This window comes from Hydractinia symbiolongicarpus, chromosome 9, assembly GCF_029227915.1.
Source record: "Hydractinia symbiolongicarpus strain clone_291-10 chromosome 9, HSymV2.1, whole genome shotgun sequence".
Taxonomy (NCBI): domain Eukaryota; kingdom Metazoa; phylum Cnidaria; class Hydrozoa; order Anthoathecata; family Hydractiniidae; genus Hydractinia; species Hydractinia symbiolongicarpus.
Window position 1 is genome coordinate 23033980 of NC_079883.1, and position 20248 is coordinate 23054227.

Here is a 20248-nt window from a genome sequence, read left to right on the forward strand (position 1 = left end):
TGTTTTACAATCGTGTTCTACAATTAAAAACTACCCCTCGTCTTAGCTCCCGCGAATTATTATCCTAAATATAGCGAGCGAAAAGAAAATGCTTGAAATAAGGTTATAAATAATAAAATGCATTGAAATTTACATATAAAAGTTGTGATTCGCTGGAAATCTGTCGTCTGTCTTTTTATCTGCGAGGCGAAATGGTAGCTATTAGTACGACGGGCGAATATCTGTTGATTTTTCTATGGGCTAATGAGCAGTTATTAAAAATATCCTATTTTGTGTGCTAGTGAAACTTTTATCACCTATTATTTTTCTTGTATTTTGTGATGAGCCCATTCACTTTATTCTTCATTGCGTTTTTTATTTTAACTTTTGTCTCTTCATCCGCACTTTCCCATTGTGTTTGCAATGCTTCGTTTTCTTTAACATCTACAAAAACATCGTTCATAAATTCTTCGCGTACCTCTTCTTCAATTTCAGGATTTTTAGGAGCACCAATCTTAGATATTGCACTGATCAAGCGCATCTCGTTTGCGTAGTCAAATATCTTCGCTTGTAATGATCGTTCTTTCACTAAAATAAAAGCAGAAAAATATCTTGTATTTATTATTTATTTTATGTTTAGTTTTTATTTCTCTTCAAATGTCAGAAAGGCAAAAAAAGTAGGAGCTATCCTGTTGACGCGCTAAGAAACTCGTGGTGTTTTTCGTACAACTTTGTTTCCAGTGTTTCTAACTTAAGAAGCATACCTTCCTTTCCTTTAGGTTGAGGTGTGTTACACAACTCGATAAACTCTGCTAATTTGATTTTCACGATAACCCTTTGTTCTTCTCCCCTCACCGTAGCAACTAGATTTTTTATCGGCTTCACGACAACCCCCTCAGCCTTGTTGGTTCCTAACAAAACAGAAAATAACATGCGTAATAAACTTCTTTTGATTTTTATTTTCAAATGAATTGAATTCTTTGAAAAGTAATCTCACATATAAGATCACAGAATTGCTATACATAGCAAGGGAATTAACTTCGTCCCCAGGGCTCCTTGCCTCTTTCACATCTAACGGCTTTGACATCAGGCAACAAACCCCGGGGACGAGGATGCCAGGAAATAGGATTTTTACCGGTGAAAAGTTTAGCCATACAAGGTAATCATTTGTCTAAGAGTGAGGCTATGGCTAAGGATGCCTTTATATAACCTTGACAACCTTTAATAGCGGTTACATGTAGCAGCGCCGTGAAAGCAAAGATGTCTAATGATCACGCAGTTTTGTTAGAACAGATTTCTAAACCACCTTTTTCTAAAGGAGGCAACTTCAATATTGCAGGTATAGTAGAATCAAAACCAAGCCCATAATTCAGCGCCTCATTCATTGGTCCAATGAAAAGAGGTTTGATGTATAGGATGCCAAGATCATCAAAAATCTTTAATGCTTCATCGCCATCAACATATGCTATTATAAGAAAAAGAAATAATAGTAGAGAATAAAATTTGAAATTCTGATTCTATCGTCCCGCGAAATACAGAAAACACCGCTTGTGTATCGCTTGATGTAAAAAAAAGGGAGAAACTTACCCTGTTGATCTGGCTCTTGTTTAGTTCTGTAGGAGATATCGTATGCGTTCCATTCAATGTTCGGACTGTATTGAATTTGAGGTTGTATTGGCGTCATAGCTGCGTTATGTAGAGCTTTACCGTTCACAATGTATTTGCCTAAACAAAGTCTTTTGAGTGTTATTTGAACTAGAAATCCCTGTCATAATTGTTTTTGTTTTGTTTTTTCACCATATGTGATTTTACGTTTGTTGTTTGTGCATTTTATTGCAGCTTGCTACCTGCGCAGCTAAGCTACCATTTTGCGTGACAGACAGACGGACGGACGTAAACGGGTATTATAATATATTCGTCGTTGCCCGTGGAAAAATCCACGGGTTTGCCCGTTTATTATATTTACCCGCCGCAACAAAGTGGATGAAAATATATCGCATTTGATGTTCGTGTTTCTGCAACATCATTTTCTAACTCAGCGGGGGGTCCGCGCAGAGACAGACAGACGACGGCTATTATTATAGAGGCTAGTTGTTGCCCGTGAAAAAATCCACGGGTTCGCCCGTCCTTTATATTTACCCGTCGCAACAAAGTGAATAAAAATATATCGCATTTGACATTCGTGTTTCCGTAACATCATTTTCTAACTCAGCGGGGGGTCTGCGCAGAGACAGACAGACGACGGCTATTATTATAGAGATGAAGCAAACATCTAAGCAAACTTTCAAAAATTATGCATTCTCGTATAAAATAAAATTAAGGCAATAGAATGCACAACAAAACTAAAGTTTATAAAAAAATAAAAAAAAAGGTGAAAACAGTTAAAGAGCTGCTGTCCATCATGAAGGGAAGATGCCGTGAAGATTGGAAACGAGGTTGAAAAATAGGTGTTTAAATTTACCTCCGAACAGCTCTCCATACACAGACACTTGTATAATTTGTTTCTCTGGATACAAACTGCAAACCACTCTAAATACGTCATTCATTTTTTCTGGTTGTGTCTTCATAAAGTCACCACTCAGGTAGTTAAAAAAGTTCTCGCCTCTATCCAGTAATGCCCGTCTTCTGGCTGTGCGAACTGTTTTTCCGTCTGTATGAAAACTGAAGTTAGCGCCATGAATTTTCTCCGTCACCATCCACAAAACTTTAGAGAACTTCGTTGTATCTTCGAACTTCGAGAAATTATTGTTCATTTTCTCATATTCTGTAAAATGCAATTATTGATCTGCCATTTTTGTATATTTTCTTTGTCACCTGTAAGGTAATTATTGGATATACAAAAAGCTGCGTATTCGTTTGGATCAAGAAAATATTTCCTATAACTTTGCGTTATAAAAATTACTTCAAATGAAAACTTGTTTCTCTATTTATATTTTTTAGTGCCTTTTTTAATTGGTAGTCTTGTTTTAAAAAGAAAGAAATATATTTTTACAGTTTTGCTACAGTTTTTTTTTGTTACACAGCTCTTTGCTATCGGAAAACCGAACTTCAAGAAAGACCAAATTCATTCCCAGGGCTTTTTGTCTGTTTTGATTTCTGGCAGCATAACCTCGCAAAGAAGTTGCCTTTAGATGTAACTTTTTTTTCATTTTCAAGGCCTACAAATGTTTTAAATATACGGGTTTTTTATAAGCGACTCGTTTGTTTAAGCAAGGAGGTTTAATATAAGTATTTGAACTAGATTTTTCTTCTTTTCCCATCTTACATGACTTACAAAATATAAGTTAAATAAAACTGACGAAACATTAAGCGAAATCTACCGCAATAAGAAAGCATATATTATAAACTCTTAGACAAAAAACTATACAGCCTAGGATGTTCTTAACTAGTGCTATATTTTGGACTGATAAAATCTTCTGTTTTTGCAGAGTTTGCGAGATGATAATTTACCCCTGTAACAACAAATCCAACCACGAATCCAGATAAGCTGGAATGATATGGAATGATGATCGACCACTGAACCTGTAGGGTTTTTTGAATGAAGATAAAAATGCGTGGATGCTTCATCACATCGCATCAATAAACGCAACAAGTCCTGGGATCGAAGTTGGTTTCGTATAACATGCCAACATTATTTTTTAAATGTTTGAATTTACTAACACAAGATAAAACCTCGACACCGTTCTCTTTCAGGAAAATTGTCGATATATAACTTTATGTACTAAAAAGCATATTTAAGAATACGAAAAAGTTAGATAAAATATTTAACATAATCTCTCATACAAAACGTTCTTATTTAACTTCTTACTTCAGAGTTTTTTCTTTGGTTTTACGCTGCAATATACAGTGAGACGTTCATATACGCTGCAAAACAGCGAGAAATGTTTTACTACGAGCCTATAACGCTTTATTTTATCTTATCAGCATAAACTTTAGAAAGTGAAATCATAACAAGCGACCCGCATAATAAGCGGGCCGTAATAATCAAATGAATAATAATTTATTCAAGCTTTCTTGAATTACCAACGGTGGAGAGCGAAATACAATAGGAGTAAGAATATACGTTATGAAAATATTGCAACGTTGGCATAATTTTATTGCATCACATTAAGCCAATAGGAAAATAATTTATTTGCTAGTCAATCATTTATATGCTCTTCATGACTATGAATCATGATGCTAAACTTCGTAGAAGAAAACGCCCATGCAAAATAATAAGTTGATGAGGTTTTTTTATATTTTGATATTCCCGCTAGTGTTGTTTGACCCACAGCAGATAAAATATTTTTTCCATATATATTTCCAAATCTTTTTTACTTTTCTATCATATTTTTTATATCTCTATCATATTTTCCATATCTCTATCATATATTTTATACCTCTATCATATTTTTTTCGTTTTGTGATAGCCTTCAATGTACACTGCGCTTTTTACTTGTGCCATTTTGATGGAATTCACGGTGTTATTAGCCTCGCTATTTGTGTTGGTCTCCAGCCATCGAATTATAACTGTAACTTGTTATTTTGTTATTTTATACCCACTTTTTTTATAGCAAATAAAGTAAATTGAATCGAATTGAATATCTAGTCTGCCAAGTACGCAGACATTCAGTTTGTTTCGACTAATGTCAATTGTTGTTCCACCATGTTTCAATTGCGTTAGAGAGCTAACTAAACAAAAAAATTTCAAATGTTATTTACTTATTTATTACCTCGACTAAATAAATAACATCAAAATACGATAATATACAAATTGTAGTCGCTGAAAATTCGAAGGAATTGCCCGTCTTACATATTCTGGTCTTTAAATTTAAACGGCCTCATTTCTATGGCACTGATTATACCGCATCTGTATACTGGTAAGTTTTAAAGGTACATGATCAATTCGGTACATTTAAAGGTCTCGTCCCGCTCGTTTTTAATACCTTTGAAAATAATAACCAGTGGCCTAAAAAATACGTATCACTCGATAGATAACTAAATTCGTTCCCAGGCTCTCAGCATCACGATGATATGTAAAAAGATACAAAATGACCTGAGAACAACGCGTCATTAAAATTTAGACAAATAAATATTTGTTTTTTTTATATTTATGAAGTTAAGGATTTATCAGCTATCATTTTGCTTGTATTGTTTTATTAAACCGTCTACTTTTCTTTTCATTATATCTCTTATTTTAACTTTTGTCTCTTCATCCGCACTTTCCCATTGTGTTTGCAGTGCTTCGTTTTCTTTAACATCTACAAAAACATCGTTCATAAATTCTTCGCGTATTTCTTCTTCAATTTCAGGAGTTTTAGGAGCACCAATCTTAGATATTGCACTGATCAAGCGCATCTTGTTTGCGTAGTCAAATATCTTTGCTTGTAATGATCGTTCTTTCACTAAAAAAAAAATATAATAGCTTGTTATGTAGCAATGGGGTGTTTACATACGCCGCACCCTCGTTTCCAGGGGTTTTTGCCTTTTTTAATTTAAGAATAGACGTTCTTTCCTGGGAACGAGGGCGCCTGATGTCAAAGCCGCTAGCGCTTACTTGTCAAGAACCTCCTAGGAACGAAGTTGACTAGTGTTCCTCGGAGTTCAAATACTCCTGGGAACGAGTTTGCTGACCTACCTTTATTCTCTTTAGGTTGTGGTATTCTGCACATCTCAATAAACTCTTCTAATTTCACTTTTACGATTACTCGCTGTTTTTCTCCTTCCACTGTACCAACTAAGTTTTTCACCGGCTTGACAACAATCCCTTCTGCTTTATTTGTTCCTAAAAAATCAGTGCATATAATCCAATATCGTTCCCATGTCTCTCTATAACTTCCAGATATTGGATCGTGTTTATGTTTTTACCGACTAAAAAGTTGCACCGAATTTTTGTCCCCTCATCGTTTTAATGAGGTAGGTATTATAAGAAAATTTCAGCACGAATATATTGACACTGCACTTTACTTCCTTTATCTCAAACACTCGCTATTTCTATTTTCTCAAACAGATATCTTGTTGTCTTGCTGCTTTATCCCCTATATCCTTTCTTTATTTACATCAAATCAAAATCAAGAGGGACTCCTTGCAAGTATTGCGTTAGAGAGAGTACACTGCAAGAACTGGACTTGTTTTTGGCTAATTTTAGGTAAAATTCAGACCAAATAGGAACCCACCTTTTTCTAAGGGAGGCAATCCTAATATCGAAGGTATAGTAGAGTCGAAACCAAGTTTATAATTTAGCGCCTCATTCATTGGTCCAATAAAAAGCGGCTTGATGTATAGGATGCCAAGGTCATCAAAAATCTTTAATGCTGCATCAGCGTCAACGTATGCTGTAAAAAAAAGGGAGTGAACAAGATAATGTGTTTTGCCAAATTTTATATATATTTATATTCGTCGAGGCTAATGGAATAGCAAAAAAACTCAGCTCATTTAATAGGAGTGACACTTTTGCATTCCCATTGAATCCTTCCAGCAAAAATTGGAAAGTTACAGCCATACCCTGTTGATCCAAATCTTGTTTAGTTCTGTAGGAGATATCAAAAGCATTCCATTCAATATTTGGACTGTATTGGACCTGATGTTGTATCGGACCTATATTTTTTTTATGAAGAGCTTTACCGTTTACGATGTATTTACCTATAGGGAAAAGTAAACATTTCAAAATTACCACAGTTAAACTTTGTTATACTTTACAAATAAGAGAGAAAGCTTTTTTTTGCTAAATTGTCGTAAAATGCAAAAATCAAATCATGACCAGACTCCATTGCGAAAATTGAACGAAGATAAGTGAGAGGGTAGTGTATCTAACATTTTCTCCGGGATTGTCTCTTAAGTTTCCAAGGGTATTATTATAACTGAGGTTCCTACGAAAGCGGTGTGACTTCACTCAACTGAACGTCTTCGACCATTTATATTTTCCTGCATTAAACTTTAGAGGGTATTTTTGCATCACTAGCAGCCGGCCTCCAACTTTTGAAAGCGTGAGGGTTAGAGGCATGTGTGCACCCAAAGATGAGTGTTTTACGAGGGAACAACCACAAACATGACCATACGCATTTGAGAAGGCATTAAATGAAAGAATTCATTTCTTTTGTGCACTTCTGTAAATACGCTGCAGGATTATCCATGTCGATTTTTCAATGGGTTAACGACTAGTCATCAATAAAACAGCTCATTAAGTAAGCTATAACACTTACCTCCGAATAGCTCTCCATACACAGACACTTGTACAATTTCTTTTTCTGGATGCAAACTGCAAACAGCCCTAAATGCGTCATTCATTTTTTCTGGCTGTTTCTTCATAAAGTCAGCAGTCAAACAGTTGAAAAAATTAACACCATTGTCTAGCAAGCCTCTTCTTCTGGCTGTGCGAACTGTTTTTCCGTCTGTATGAAAACTGAAGTTAGCGCCGTGAATTTTCTCTGTCACCATCCATGAAACTTTAGAAAAATGTGATGTATCTTCAAATTTCGTAATATCTTTGTTCATTTTCTCATATTCTGTGAACTCCAATTCTTCATCTGGCATCGTGCTCTAAAATTCAAGATTAAACACCCTTTTTTAGAAGCTCAATTTTTTTTCTCCAGGGTCGGCGAAACCGAAAAGGGGTCAAAGGAGCGTGCCCTCCTCTCCCACTTTCTTGCTGAAATTTGAGAAATGAAGACAACAACAAAAACAGCGATTGATGATTGGGGAACTAGATTCGCATATTGGCCTTGTCATTTCCAAACTTACCTACTGATGGTCTTGTGATAGAGCGTTCGCCTCCAGTGCGGAAGGTCTTGGGTTCAAACCCCGACCGAGTCATGCCAGAGACTATAAAATTGTGAATCGATCCTTTTTGATTAACGTTCAGCATAAGAATAGGATCGATATCTTAGGTGGTTGTCTAGTTGAGCGGCTGTTGTGCTTGCACGCTTTCCGTTGGTTAAATGGAAGTTTTAAATGCTCTAGGACCCCCTTCGCTGGACTCTCATTGATAACCGTTCTATTAGGAACTAAAGAGGCTATTCTGGGTAAATAATAATAATAAGAAAATGACCCCCCCCCCCTAAATCATTCGATATACACCTTCATTCCCAGGGATTTAAATAGAAACTCCTGGAAACGAGGATGGCGTTATCAAGCAATTTTATAGGAAAGTGAGAAAATGAAGGTTTTTTAACGTTACGTACCACGTGAAGAGTGCAACCTCTCGATAAATTTTTCACTTGATTATCGCGTCTACTTAATATTCACATGAATCATGGAGTAAATTCGTCTTTTAAAATCTCAAATATATTTAAAATCATTGTTGTAATTTATCTGAAGTCAAGCGGAAAGAAACATTGTAAACTTGTCAAAATTTCCAGAAGCTGAAAACCGTGCAAAAACTCCTTGCTTTTGTTGAGCATGAAATTTAGCAAATGTGATTAGCAACCTCGTACTCAAAAATATTTGTTTTCTTTTAAAAATTCCTCAAAAATTCTATTTTTTAGCTTTTTACAAGCTCGTGAGCTTGTATTAAAACGCAAATGTGTCCCACAAGAATGGAAATTTTTGCCTCTCTGAGCACCGAAACGGGAGTAGTCATGTGTTCGAATCTCATCTTGGTAATTATTTTTTAACTAACCGGTAAAGTAAAAGTGTCTCCACCAAAGTTTACAAAAGTGAATGTAGGCAGAATTAAGGTCTCCCAAATGCCTGGAAAGTAGTCTGCAAAAACTTCTACAACATTACGTAAGAGAGAAACAAAGTCTTATCGGCCATTAACTTTCTGAATTCCTCTTCTGGGCTTCACGTTCGAGGAATTTTTCGTTCAAGAAGATCTCACAAATCAATTTTTGCATAATGCGTAACAAATATTATTGCCTATCCGAATAACAAAATATGTCGTGTCTAACTTCGTAACAGAAATCACAATTTGATAGACAGCTTTTTGTAAACTTTATTCGCGAGTTTGTTTACGTATATCATACGTATTGTATTAGTTTGACTAGGGTTTTCACTTTAATTAAAATTTTGTACAGGAAATTCCTCGTATATCGTATTATCTCGAATAGATATTGGTGTACCTTGTTCTGTTTGTTTAAATGTTTGAATTAGAGAAGAGATATAAGGAAAAAAACTTATTCCTTTAAGTCAAACATTTTCAACCTTGTCATCAGGGTCTTGTGGCCCCTGGGGCCGTTATTACGCCGCTATCAACTTCATCAACAAGGCAAAATGCGCTGGGAAATGGTTGGAACATATTCTATGTCGAATAATTTTTTTCTGTCTTTGCAAGTTCACTGGGTACTTAAATTATAACTGAGATAAAGAATTATAACTAAAAAAAAAATTATATATAAAAGAAAAATATCTTATATTAGAATTTTGATGATATTTTTTTACTTTAATTTGTTTTTACATTTCATTCTTCCTTTTCTCTCACCCTTCGTTCCCCCGTCCCTTTAGCTTGTGATTTCAGAAGGATCCGAAAACGAGGTTGTCTTTTTCTTTCGCTATTCACAGAGGATGTAAATGTTCTAAAGGTTATATTTTCAACAGTTCTAAACACCCAATTTTTATAAACTGAACACTTGTCGACAACTTATTTTTCGATGTTTAGGATTTAGGACTTCCTCGTCCCCGGTTTTTGTGCCTATGTCTAAGCCGCTAGCGCTTACTTGACCTCGATGTCGAAAAAGGAAAAAGCCACTGGGGACGAAGTTGGATTAAATTCACTCTCTCGAAATGTCTAATTGTTGCTGCGCAACCATTTTCCACGAATTTCGGCATCTTCATTGGCCTTGACGTGTATTATTCTGTTATGTATGCGCGCTAGAAAAAACCATTAGCAAAACTCGTCTATCTTACGCGTGCACAAGAGTAAAAACTTTGCAGACTGTCTGCTGTAGAGTGCTGGCCAGAGTATCGTTTCTGTATATGTGTTTTCGCCTTTCAAGTATATTCATATCAGGATTCATAACTGTTCAAAATGAAACTATGTGTAAAATAATGTAATGCCAGCTTCCAGTTCGCTTTGTTTTTTTTTAAAACTTAACTCGCCGTGGGCTGATTCAACTGTTTAAACCCATTTTCAAATGTTGTCCCACTTTCAGTTGAAAGAGGTTATTATTGAACGAGAGTTATTAATAACGAAAGTTATTATATTTTTTACATCCACAATACATCAACGTCTTCTTCAGTTTCAATCCCAATGCTAAAAAGAACCCTAAGAAGTTCGGGGACGTGGTTGTATATTTTCGTAAACAAGGAGAGAAATATAAAAATTGTAAATATAAACAAACTTCTTTTTTCTCATCAGAACGAGGTTTAAACAAACCCAAACAAAAAATCAACATAAAAATATTCCACCTAATTTCTTTCTACCTCTATCATCCTTCCAGAAAGTAGTAGCCAAGGCTTTTTGCCTTATCACGACTTCTGAAAATCTAGACGATAAAAAAGCTCTAGGAGCTAGGTTGGCTATCAGTACACACAGCTTATATGAGAACCTCTCCTTGGCCTCAAACTTGTTTGTAGAGTTTACCAGAATAAACACAGAAAAAAAAATACATAAAGAAAGTTGATGACTGTGAGAACATTTTTTATGAATATATGAACATACTTTCCGTCAACTATATACACACGAATTTTTAGACTATTTTTCCAACTCCTCAGATGTGATGTGTTTGGGACATGGTTTAGGAGTATTATTTCTTGAACAAATGGAGAAGTTGAATAACACTCTGAAAAATAATAAATAAATAAATGCAAAGTGAAATATTCAGTATTTTCTACACCTACCTACAGTTCAAAAGAATCTTGCAAATATGATTTATCTTGTGTAATGTAAAAACATGAAAGTTTATACTAGGACTCTAAACCGACGCGTAAAACCAAAACAAACGGCCCGAAGCTTAATGAAATTCATTAAATGATTGGTAACGACATTTTGAATAATTTGAAGTACAAAACATCAAAGGAGGAGAGCGAGTTCGTTACGATAGAATCTATAAACAAACAAACAAACAAACACACAAACTCTCTTGTTATATGTTTGACCAACAATGGTTTATCATGGTATTTTTCTTGAATTAGTATTAAATACACGGAAAAAGCCATTCTATAAAACCATCGAACAAATCAACTCGCTTGAAATCTCTACCGGAACAGTAAAATATTGCTCTATTACGTCATGGCAGTATCATGAAAATTTTCCCAATGTATGTAGCTGACATGTGTGTTATTTACTGGCTTAAGCACATTTATAATCCACGTCAACGTCGAGGCTTTCCTGGAAAAGAGTTGTCAACTAATTTTGAAGAATGTATGATTCGATTTTATCAGATTCCACCACAGCTAAAGTTTAACCTCGATTCAAGGTCCTGGTCCTCATATCAAAACGCGTACCTCATATCAAAAATCGCTACCGGCCCTGGGATCAAGGTTGAGTCAAAGTCGTCATAGCAGACAATCGCAAGTTCCTTGAAAAAGTGTCCGCTATAACCAGATCTCGGCTACATAGACGCTTTAAATATCACGTCAAGAAAATATTATCATTCTGAGAAACGTCATCTATAATCACGAGATTTCATACGTTAAAAACATTTCACAGAACGCAAGTTTCTTTTAATAGCTCATAACAATGTTGAAAAAATCATGAATGTCAAATTGCGTCAATTTCTGCAATTTTAATGCATAAAATCGTCTAATATGATTAAACTCAGATCCATTAATTTCGCTGCCGCTCTAGACTTCTACGAACTGCTTTACATAGGATAACGTTCGCGCAGTTCTGAGAAAATGTATAATTAGTGTCTAAACTTCCAATCTCGAGGGCGGCCGTTGTGTTGGATTGGTGTAAAGCATGTGTTTGCTATAAATCGTGTCCACTATAGATAGGTTTGATTGTATAAAAACCATTTAAAATAAGTTGCTAGAAATAATCTTTCACAAACACAATGTCGGGGAAATTTTTATTTTCATCTACAAAAAGGGCCTTTTACCTAAGACGACATAAAGTGCCCTGATATTTTTGCCTACCATCATGGAGGTAAAAATAAAGAAGGAGATTGAACTCTTTTGTTTTCATTCAAATCATCCGTGATGCGATAAGTTGCAAACTTATTCATGTTGTCCTTTTAAAATCTACCGCATGTTGATTTGATATGACTTTATTTCCATGCTGACACACTTCTTTATGAAAACAAAATAAGAAAAATGGCAAGGTAGAAATTTTAATGATTTTTCTTCTATCCTAAAAAATGTCTTTGAAGGCAGAATTTTTCACAGAATCAATAGGTTTTAAAAACAGAGCCCCAGGTAAGAAAGGTAACGAACCGAGCTTTCCGTAAACCGATTCTAAATAGGAAAAAATTCGTGGGTAGTGCTCACTTTTTAATTAAGTATCTTTTTTACCACGATGTGTGGTCAGTTGTCAGACAAATTTACCATATCTCATATTAATTTTCACGCGATAAATAAATAAATCTTTGCTTCATAATGTTTGAGGTTCACGATACGTAGGATTTTTTCTTCTAAGTAGTCTGTTCTATCCCAAATGCAGCATTTCTATGAAGGATATAGTTTGTTATCAAAATTTATATTTGTGCAAATTTTCTTCTCCTAGCAAATTTTGTTACTTTTTCGGTAAAGTTTTGAACCATAAAGTGTATTGAACGCCCTTTTGACCTCAAGTCGACACAACCTTCTAATAAGGTTGCTTCTAAACCCTATTATACCTGAGCTTTTTTGGCTCTTGTAACCCTGGGGGGGGGGGCACAAAGTACCCGCGGGCCATAAATTCTGAAGCGCTTGTGCTTAAGTGATGACACTTGGCTCAATTGGAGAATATCTTAGTACAAACTCAATCTGGGTGAAAAAAGTAATTTGATGACGTCATAGGGATTAGAAGTGACGTCACACATGTGAAAATGGTCATTTTCCCAATTTTTCAGTACGTTTTAATTTCTCGCGTGTTACTAATGGTATGGCCTTGATTCTTGGTAGGAAAAGGTAAAATGGCACAAAAACGTTTGTATTATAAACATATCTGTTTCATACATATTTATATATAAAGTCATATTCAATAAATTAATAAAATATTCTTAATAAAACATTATCGTCAAATTCAGCCACAGCATGATTGCTTGAAACAACGTTTTAGAAACAAACTCGCTGCACGATCTTGTCGAATGTTTACAGTTATCAGAAGTATAGCGACTGTTCAACTTTAAAAAATAATGTCAAAAAAAATGTATATTTACATTTACTTCTTAAACAGCATTTTTTATATCAATTGGTCCATTTGGCGGGAAAAAGTATAAGTCCTTCCTCAGTTGGCTCACTATACTAGCAATTTGTCTTTTATTGTTTGTTTCTGATTCACGCGTGTTGGATTTGCGCCCGGATATGTAGTAATTCAAGCGCGTTAACATTCGTAACAAGTCCAATTCATGCGCGTGTTGTCGCAATATTTGACACAGCGTTTGAATAAACCATGAACCGTTCGATGTGTTTCGCCACGAGTAAAACCCCGACACTGTCGAGTAGGCATACAGAAAATCAGACTGGCTAGGCAAGGTAATCGTTTTGCTTTGCCTACCCGGAGCATCAACACAATCAACACCGTCCATGTATTCATCTCCTTGACAAGCCTGAATAAAAAACAATTTTGGTTTTCCATTCCAATGAGACCCCTCAAAAACACCTGTAAGTTTCTTTATTTGTACCCTTCCATCACGAGCGAACACAATACCATCTTCTCCATGCGAAAGAATAAAACAAACAAAGCAACTAAATTTTTTTGCATTGCTGGCGGCTGACTCAACAACTTCCATCATTTCCAATTTGCTGATGTTATCATATCGGTCGACGATAAAGCCAAGTTTTATGAAAACGTCTATAATTTCCTCGGCATCTTTGTCACTCCCCTCTCGCGGATCAAGACCAGTTGAGCGCTGAAAAGTTGTCATGTTGAATATAACAACATTACCTTTAATTTTACTCATGTTATAAACAAACTCCGAATCTTGCTCTGGATAGTGATGAATTTTTTCAACGGGATCTGGATAATATGTAGTATGATTGGTTTTTATTTTCTTGAATATTTTCGCTGGCGAGTCGTACACATCATGTTCAGGTTCTTTAATAGCAGGCGAGTCAAACACATCTCCTGTGTCTTTAGCTGGTGACACGTCACATATGTCGCAGGTATCGTCACTTGTGTCATTTTTTTCGTTGTCAGACATGTTTTTCGTGCATAATGCATCAGCTGTTTTCTTCATTTTTTATGTGTTTCTTTGCTTGTGTTTAAAACTTTATCGTCATCCACTTCATTATTTTCGCCCATATTTATACTAAAGATGTTTTCAAAAAATTCCCCTGTGTTTTGCTGGAAAAATCTTTTTATAGAGGGAGTTCCCCTAGCGAGATTTTAGCTTCATGGAAATTCGTTGTTTATATTAGCAACAAAGCTTTTCTTAGTTATCACCGCAAATTGTCAATGAGAAAAAACAACTTCAAAGAAAAATCGACATTTAAAATGTACATAGAAATGTCTTGTGATCTTTCATTATTCTTTGTTTAAAAAGACCTCCAAGTATGCGAATGGTTACTAAGTTTGTTTGGAATTTGTTTTTTCTAAAATTAAAAGTTACTTCAGGTGCTTATCACAACTGAATTTAACAAGAAAGTCTTGTCTTGTACTGGACATCAATATCGGATAAAACAACCTCGTTCCCTGCCTTTCTGGTTTTAGATATAAGACCTAGGGACGAGGATGAGTAACACCTTTAAATGCCTGTTTTTGCTTTGAAGTAGATACCCAGGATATTTTACACCTCAAAATGTATCTTATAAATCATGTTGATCATCCTCCTTCCCCAGGATCTCTTAGAACATTATCGTTATCACAAAGGAACCTTAAATTCGTCAAGAGGGAAAATGCCCTGAATCGAGGTTGTATGTCGACTTCCCAAACGTAAAGAGATTCTTTTTTTAAATAGAATTATTGAAAGTTACTTACATATTAACTAAACCGGTTGCTCAAAGGATAGCTGCCTGCATACCTAAGGGTATAAATTCCTACAAAAATAAATGTCGCTCATTCCTTCCATTTGACAATTAAAACCTACATTGGCAATATTAGGTTTAATTTTTCTAATCGTTCGCGAAATTTCCTTCTTGCGCGCGCACTCTTGGTGAAAATTTATTTTATTTAATAGCAAGTACCTATAATTTGGAGCCTTTAAAAACAGGAAAAACAGATAATGCTGACAAAAAGAAAGAAAAAGAAAATGGTTTTATAATTATTGAATAGCAATTTCAAACTTCAGGATTACACTTACCTCTTGATAGACAAATTCACACGTTTTTGCGACTAATGTTATTTCCCTAAAATCTGGGAATTTCATCTTTCTTTCGATTTTAATAAAAATAGCTGACATATGCTATTTACTTGCAAAAAATGAAATTCTCACTTTAGTTTCAAAGTATCAAAAATAACACTATCGCCAATTTTCCCCTTTTTTTGATATGAGTCGTAAGAAGTTCGTAAAATCTATTTCGAGAAGAATGGATTAAAATATTTACAAAAGATAACCTTTAAGAGTTAATAAACTTTGACAGGTTTGTTAAAAATTTTGTGTCTTGTCTAGCATTCAGACCAAATTCTTCCATACAAAAAGTAACTGGAAAACATTGTATTGAAAATTTATTTCGTATCAGAATACTAAAAATACAAAACACAGTATCGAATTTTGTTAATGAATTTGCCCTAAACCAGATAGGAAAAACTGTTACGCATATTTCTTCACCCCTCTTGGGAATGTGTGCGCAATATTGGTATGCTTTACTCGAAGTTATTGGGACGCAGCCACTGACTGTGTACTGTTTTCTTCGCCTTGATTATTCCTGTCGTTTACAACGTTGATACCCATGCTGTGACATGAATGAATGAGGCACTTACATACACCTTCTAACGGAGTGTTTTTAAATCCACGATCTTCACTCTTTATCAAAGCTATTTCATAAATTTGCTTTAAAGTGACGGTACCAATAATATCCCTTCCTAAAAGATAAATAAAAATAACTCAAGGTCTATATATCAAGAAGGTGCCTGCCTATTTTTTTTAATAATCTTCGAATTTTTATCAAGATTTTTTAATTTAATTTTATCGATACATCAGATCCCAAAGCACACACACCCAAGACCAATACATGTTTTTTTGTACATTTTCCAGCTCAATATATGCTCAATATATACTCAATATATGCTCAGGTTATGCTTAATTGTAAAAGGACTTATTGGAATATGCTTTTGAAAACACATGATCAGGCTCAAAATATGCTTATTCGAAAAAAAATGTTGCATTTGAATTTTGAACATCAGTAATTACACTTTAAATCTCACTACATACTGGTTAATTCAGACAAAAAGAATAAAAAGAAAAAACTGCTCACGAAACAAAAACATTCAGAACATCTAAAATCTAAGCCTACGGACGCTTATGTCATGCTTATAAAAAAACACACAGTAAGGTATATTGTAGAAGAACTACTAACATATTGCCTGGCAGTGAGCGGGATTCGATCCGCGGTCCCCAGAACTGGGAGCCACAGACGAACCCAGTGATGAACAAAGTAGTTCTTCTACAATATGACTTACACGCATTATACTCGCCCGTCATGATCAGAGGTCTGATCGGGGTGAAGCATTCTCTGTTGAGAATGAAATAAGGATGAGCTATGATAAATATTCACCTATGTACACAGTAAGGTGATTTAAAAAACACCAAAAATTTGACATTGAAGAGTATTTCATAACTGCACACAAAAGATATTTATATTTTATGGTTTTCAAGCTTACAGACATCCTGATCAGTTTTAATTTAAAGGTCTGTTTCCATTAGCATAGAAATTGTTGTACAACAGTCGCACAACAATCGCTGTTGCCTCGTCAGCAAAAACACATGTTGTAACATCACAGTGGCAAAGAGATCCCACAACAAATGTTGTAGAGATTTTGTTATTACTACAACAGTTTCACAACAATTATGCACTGTAATGGAAACCCACCCTAAGCTTATTCATGTCAGCAGTTCTCGTAATACGAGTCAATTCTTATTTTTTCTTTTCTTATTACAAGCTCGTGAGCTTGTATTAAAACGCAAATGTGTCCCACAAGAATGGAAATTTTTGCCTCTATGAGCACCGAAACGGGAGTAGTCGTGTGTGTTCGAATCTCATCTTGGTAATTATTTTTACTTTTTTTTTTTGCTGTTATATAAGATAAGTGTTCAAAATCATTTTTTAACTAACTGGTAAAGTAAAAGTGTCTCCATCAAAGTTTACAAAGGTGAATGTAAGCAGACTTAAGGTCTCCCAAATGCCTGGAAAGTAGTCTGCAAAATTTCCACAACATTACGTAAGAGAGAAACGAAGACAACCATCAACTTTCTGCATTCCTCTTCTGGGCTTCAAATTCGAGGAGTTTTCCGTTCAAAAAGATATCACAAATCAATTTTGAAAAAATAACTGCATAGTGCGTAACAACTATTATAGCCTATCTGAATAGCATAATATGTCGTTTCTAACTTCGTAACAGAAATCACAATCTGATTGATAGCTTTTTGTAAACTTTATTCGCGAGGTTGTTTACGTATATCATACGTCTTGTTAAACATTAGTAGAAGAACAGAAAACAATGGTTCATATCGCAGTATGATGATTGATATTAACAGCAATAAAAACAAAGTACCTGGGTTGGCAGATCCTTTTTCTATTCCTGCAGCTGCTTTCAAGAAATAAGAAGCTGGGGGATGATTAATAGAAAATGTGAAATTACGATCCTAAAATATAGCAAATGTAATATTGTGAGTCGTAATTATTAATAACTGCTAGTTCTGAAAACAGTAAGCAGTAATACCATTGTTTACTCTCTTAAACGAGATTAAAATTGGCAGTCAAAAAGCAACTCAAAATTAAGAAAATTGTTACAATACTGGTTGGATTAGTTGCCTCGACTGAATATTGCTACCTTGAAAACTATTTTCGTTGGTACAGGAATGCCCGATTTGAAATCTTTTGTTTTTTCATTAAAGTCTTTACAAAACTGCATGATATTAATGCCACGCTAAAAAAGAATACAAATTTATGAGTACTCTTGTGTGTTGTTGCTGTTACATAAACACAACACACATTAACATAAAAATAATACATAGTTTCTTAAATGTACAACAGATTGAATAAAGCTATACTTGTCCTAAAGCTGGACCAAGTGGAGGTGATGGAGCAGCTTTTCCAGCTGCAATATACATCTTTAAAACACCAGATAACTTCTTTGCAGCCATGCTTGCATCATTTGTCACCTAACCATTGTTTGTGTTATACTACAAAAGGCAGGAGGGAATAAATATTTGTGAGAATAGGCAGAATGGGCAGAAACTAATTTTTGCGGATCTTGTCAATTTTACAAAAACTGGGAAATTATTGATAATTAGAAATTTGCAAATAATAAGTCATACAATAATTCATTCTAATTCACCCAACACTTATTCAACTTTAGCAGTGTTTATTTTTCTTCCTCTAGAAAAAAGCCCTTGAAGAACGTTGAAATTTCCTCTTTGTGAAACATTAAAACGTGCTAATTTTAATTTAAAAAAAAATTCCCAGAAACTTGCATGAAACTTATTTTACTTGTTTTCAGGAGCATTATATATATTACTAGTCGTTAGCCCATGGAAAATCCACGGGTTTGCCCGTCCTTTTTATACTGCATTGCGTGCTTCTCGCTATTGTGCAGCTAATCTACCATTTTGCGTGACAGACAGACAGACGTATACGGGTATTATAATATACATATATAAAAATATAAAAATCAACCTCTTGAAGAACTAAAAAATATCATTATATAATAAATATATAAATTATACATAAGAATTTTTTTTAGAAATTTACAACACCATAAAATACTCCCAAAATTGCTAGTGGGAAGATAACATATGCAAATGGTCGAACTCTTAGGATCATTTTATGATCAATCTCCATTGTATAGAAATGAAACATAGTGAAGGAAATTCCAAACACGGAAAGATTCCGGAAAGAGATATAATGAGATATTCCTGCCATCAGCAGTACTTGTCCTAACACACCAAAAACTACTGACAACTTTTTCCAGACTTGGTCATTCACATTTAAGAATGATGTCAAATGCGGTATATTTTTAGTGCCATAGTATTTATAAATAGAGTAAATAGCATGAACTGACAGTTGAAATGATGCACTCCATAATAAGAGACGCATTTCTTTTCTGAAAATTGGGAAAAATGCCATCGCAAATATCGATAAACCAGATAATGAGATTGCTTTGTTCATTTCAACAAGTGACTTATCGTAGCCATCACTACACATTAAAATCCTCACTAAATTATTTGGTATCAGTTTTTTCTCCTTCTTGTCATACATGCTGTAAAACGAAAGGTAAGCAACAAATGTGATGATGGATAGCTCCAATGCATTCAATTGATAAATTATATTTCCAATTAAACTCATGTCTGCATATAGTAGTGCTTGTCTAAATAAATAAATAAACTGGGTCTTTATACATGAAATGACCAAGAGAAGAAAGAGATGATAGATGTGCATATTTTACATGGCTAGCCTCACAAATATTGATGGATTACCCTGTCTATTATTTCCAGGAGAGGCCATGGCTTAGAGAGGGAGTCCTAAAATATTTAATACTCATTTTTATTTGTATTAGGGTCTGTGCTCCCTAGCCCGGCCTACCTGACTTTTTTTCTTCTAATTTTTTTTCTGCAGTTTTTAAGTGAGGGAAGAAAAAAGAGTCAGGTGGACCCTGCTTTCAATTTTTGACAGTTAAAAAACACGAACTTTAAATTTTTCGAAATTTTCCCACATAATTTCAGATTACTCATAATTATGCGAATTTAAATGTCACTTTAAAAATGTAGATGTAATAGAAGCAGTGATCAGAAAATGAGGACGCTCTTACCCTAAAAACGCCTTACAGCGCTTGAAATGAAATTTTATACCAAATGCAATGTTATTCACATGTTTAACGAACCAAAGCTTCGAGAGCAAGCATATGAATACACCGCAACATGATGCGATTAGATTTACCTCAAGGAATGTGCTTGTGTTGACTTTTTCTCTCTTTTTTTGAGAAATCTCCTCTGTATCTTTCCTTTTCAAAACATATTTTTAAATGCGCTACTTTGTCCGCACTGTTTGTTGAGCAATTTGTTTTACCGCTGTGGACATGCTATAGGTGTATTTCTTTGAAGAAACTCTTGTT

General features: G+C 34.7%; 4 protein-coding genes across 10 annotated transcripts; all 4 read right to left on the reverse strand.

Moving 5' to 3' along the window:
* Window positions 1–92: 92 nt before the first annotated feature.
* Window positions 93–3870, reverse strand: LOC130657492 (RNA-editing ligase 1, mitochondrial-like). Of its 2 annotated transcripts, none has more exons than XM_057460485.1 (6): window positions 3763–3870; window positions 2441–2793; window positions 1567–1704; window positions 1286–1444; window positions 744–890; window positions 93–567 (listed from the first exon to the last, which is right to left on the reverse strand). In XM_057460485.1, exons 2-6 carry the CDS (start codon window positions 2730–2732, stop codon window positions 293–295), a joined length of 1011 nt encoding a protein of 336 aa, XP_057316468.1. In that variant the 5' UTR covers window positions 2733–2793; window positions 3763–3870; the 3' UTR covers window positions 93–292. The 2 variants fall into 2 exon arrangements, with proteins under 2 accessions (XP_057316468.1, XP_057316469.1); XM_057460486.1 differs by having other exon boundaries at window positions 3788–3810.
* Window positions 3871–4670: 800 nt separating this feature from the next.
* On the reverse strand, window positions 4671–11533 carry LOC130657490 (RNA-editing ligase 1, mitochondrial-like). 6 transcript variants are annotated; one of them, XM_057460481.1, is made up of 6 exons: window positions 10556–11533; window positions 7161–7497; window positions 6463–6600; window positions 6135–6293; window positions 5597–5743; window positions 4671–5363 (listed from the first exon to the last, which is right to left on the reverse strand). In XM_057460481.1, exons 2-6 carry the CDS (start codon window positions 7489–7491, stop codon window positions 5089–5091), a joined length of 1050 nt encoding a protein of 349 aa, XP_057316464.1. In that variant the 5' UTR covers window positions 7492–7497; window positions 10556–11533; the 3' UTR covers window positions 4671–5088. The 6 variants fall into 6 exon arrangements, with proteins under 6 accessions (XP_057316464.1, XP_057316463.1, XP_057316462.1 ...); XM_057460480.1 differs by having other exon boundaries at window positions 10735–11531; XM_057460479.1 differs by lacking the exon at window positions 10556–11533 and adding an exon at window positions 10318–10341.
* A 1418-nt stretch (window positions 11534–12951) lies between these two features.
* On the reverse strand, window positions 12952–14297 carry LOC130657493 (caspase-3-like). The gene has a single exon (XM_057460487.1). It carries the CDS (start codon window positions 14214–14216, stop codon window positions 13206–13208), a length of 1011 nt encoding a protein of 336 aa, XP_057316470.1. The 5' UTR covers window positions 14217–14297; the 3' UTR covers window positions 12952–13205.
* A 1333-nt stretch (window positions 14298–15630) lies between these two features.
* Window positions 15631–18404, reverse strand: LOC130657495 (39S ribosomal protein L11, mitochondrial-like). Its single transcript, XM_057460489.1, has 4 exons — window positions 18189–18404; window positions 17969–18064; window positions 17690–17780; window positions 15631–16000 (listed from the first exon to the last, which is right to left on the reverse strand). The coding sequence occupies exons 1-4, from the start codon at window positions 18279–18281 to the stop codon at window positions 15792–15794; spliced, it is 489 nt and encodes a 162-aa protein (XP_057316472.1). The 5' UTR covers window positions 18282–18404; the 3' UTR covers window positions 15631–15791.
* Window positions 18405–20248: the final 1844 nt, after the last annotated feature.

Bases quoted from the DNA above. Each gene is read 5' to 3' on its own strand.
- LOC130657493 (XM_057460487.1), bottom strand. From the start codon at position 14,216: ATGAAGAAAACAGCTGATGCATTATGCACGAAAAACATGTCTGACAAC.
- LOC130657492 (XM_057460485.1), bottom strand. From the start codon at position 2,732: ATGAACAATAATTTCTCGAAGTTCGAAGATACAACGAAGTTCTCTAAA. The intron at 1,445-1,566 runs GTAAGTTTCTCC...TTCTTATAATAG, and splicing joins ACAAGAGCCAGATCAACAGG to CATATGTTGATGGCGATGAA. The intron at 891-1,285 runs GTGGTTTAGAAA...CTGTTTTGTTAG, and splicing joins GTTGCCTCCTTTAGAAAAAG to GAACCAACAAGGCTGAGGGG.
- LOC130657495 (XM_057460489.1), bottom strand. From the start codon at position 18,281: ATGGCTGCAAAGAAGTTATCTGGTGTTTTAAAGATGTATATTGCAGCT. The intron at 18,065-18,188 runs GTATAGCTTTAT...ATTCTTTTTTAG, and splicing joins TTGGTCCAGCTTTAGGACAA to CGTGGCATTAATATCATGCA. The intron at 16,001-17,689 runs GTACTTTGTTTT...TTTATCTTTTAG, and splicing joins AAAAGGATCTGCCAACCCAG to GAAGGGATATTATTGGTACC.
- LOC130657490 (XM_057460479.1), bottom strand. The intron at 6,294-6,462 runs GTATGGCTGTAA...TTTTTTTTACAG, and splicing joins ACAAGATTTGGATCAACAGG to CATACGTTGACGCTGATGCA. The intron at 5,364-5,596 runs GTAGGTCAGCAA...TTTTTTTTTTAG, and splicing joins ACAACCTAAAGAGAATAAAG to TGAAAGAACGATCATTACAA.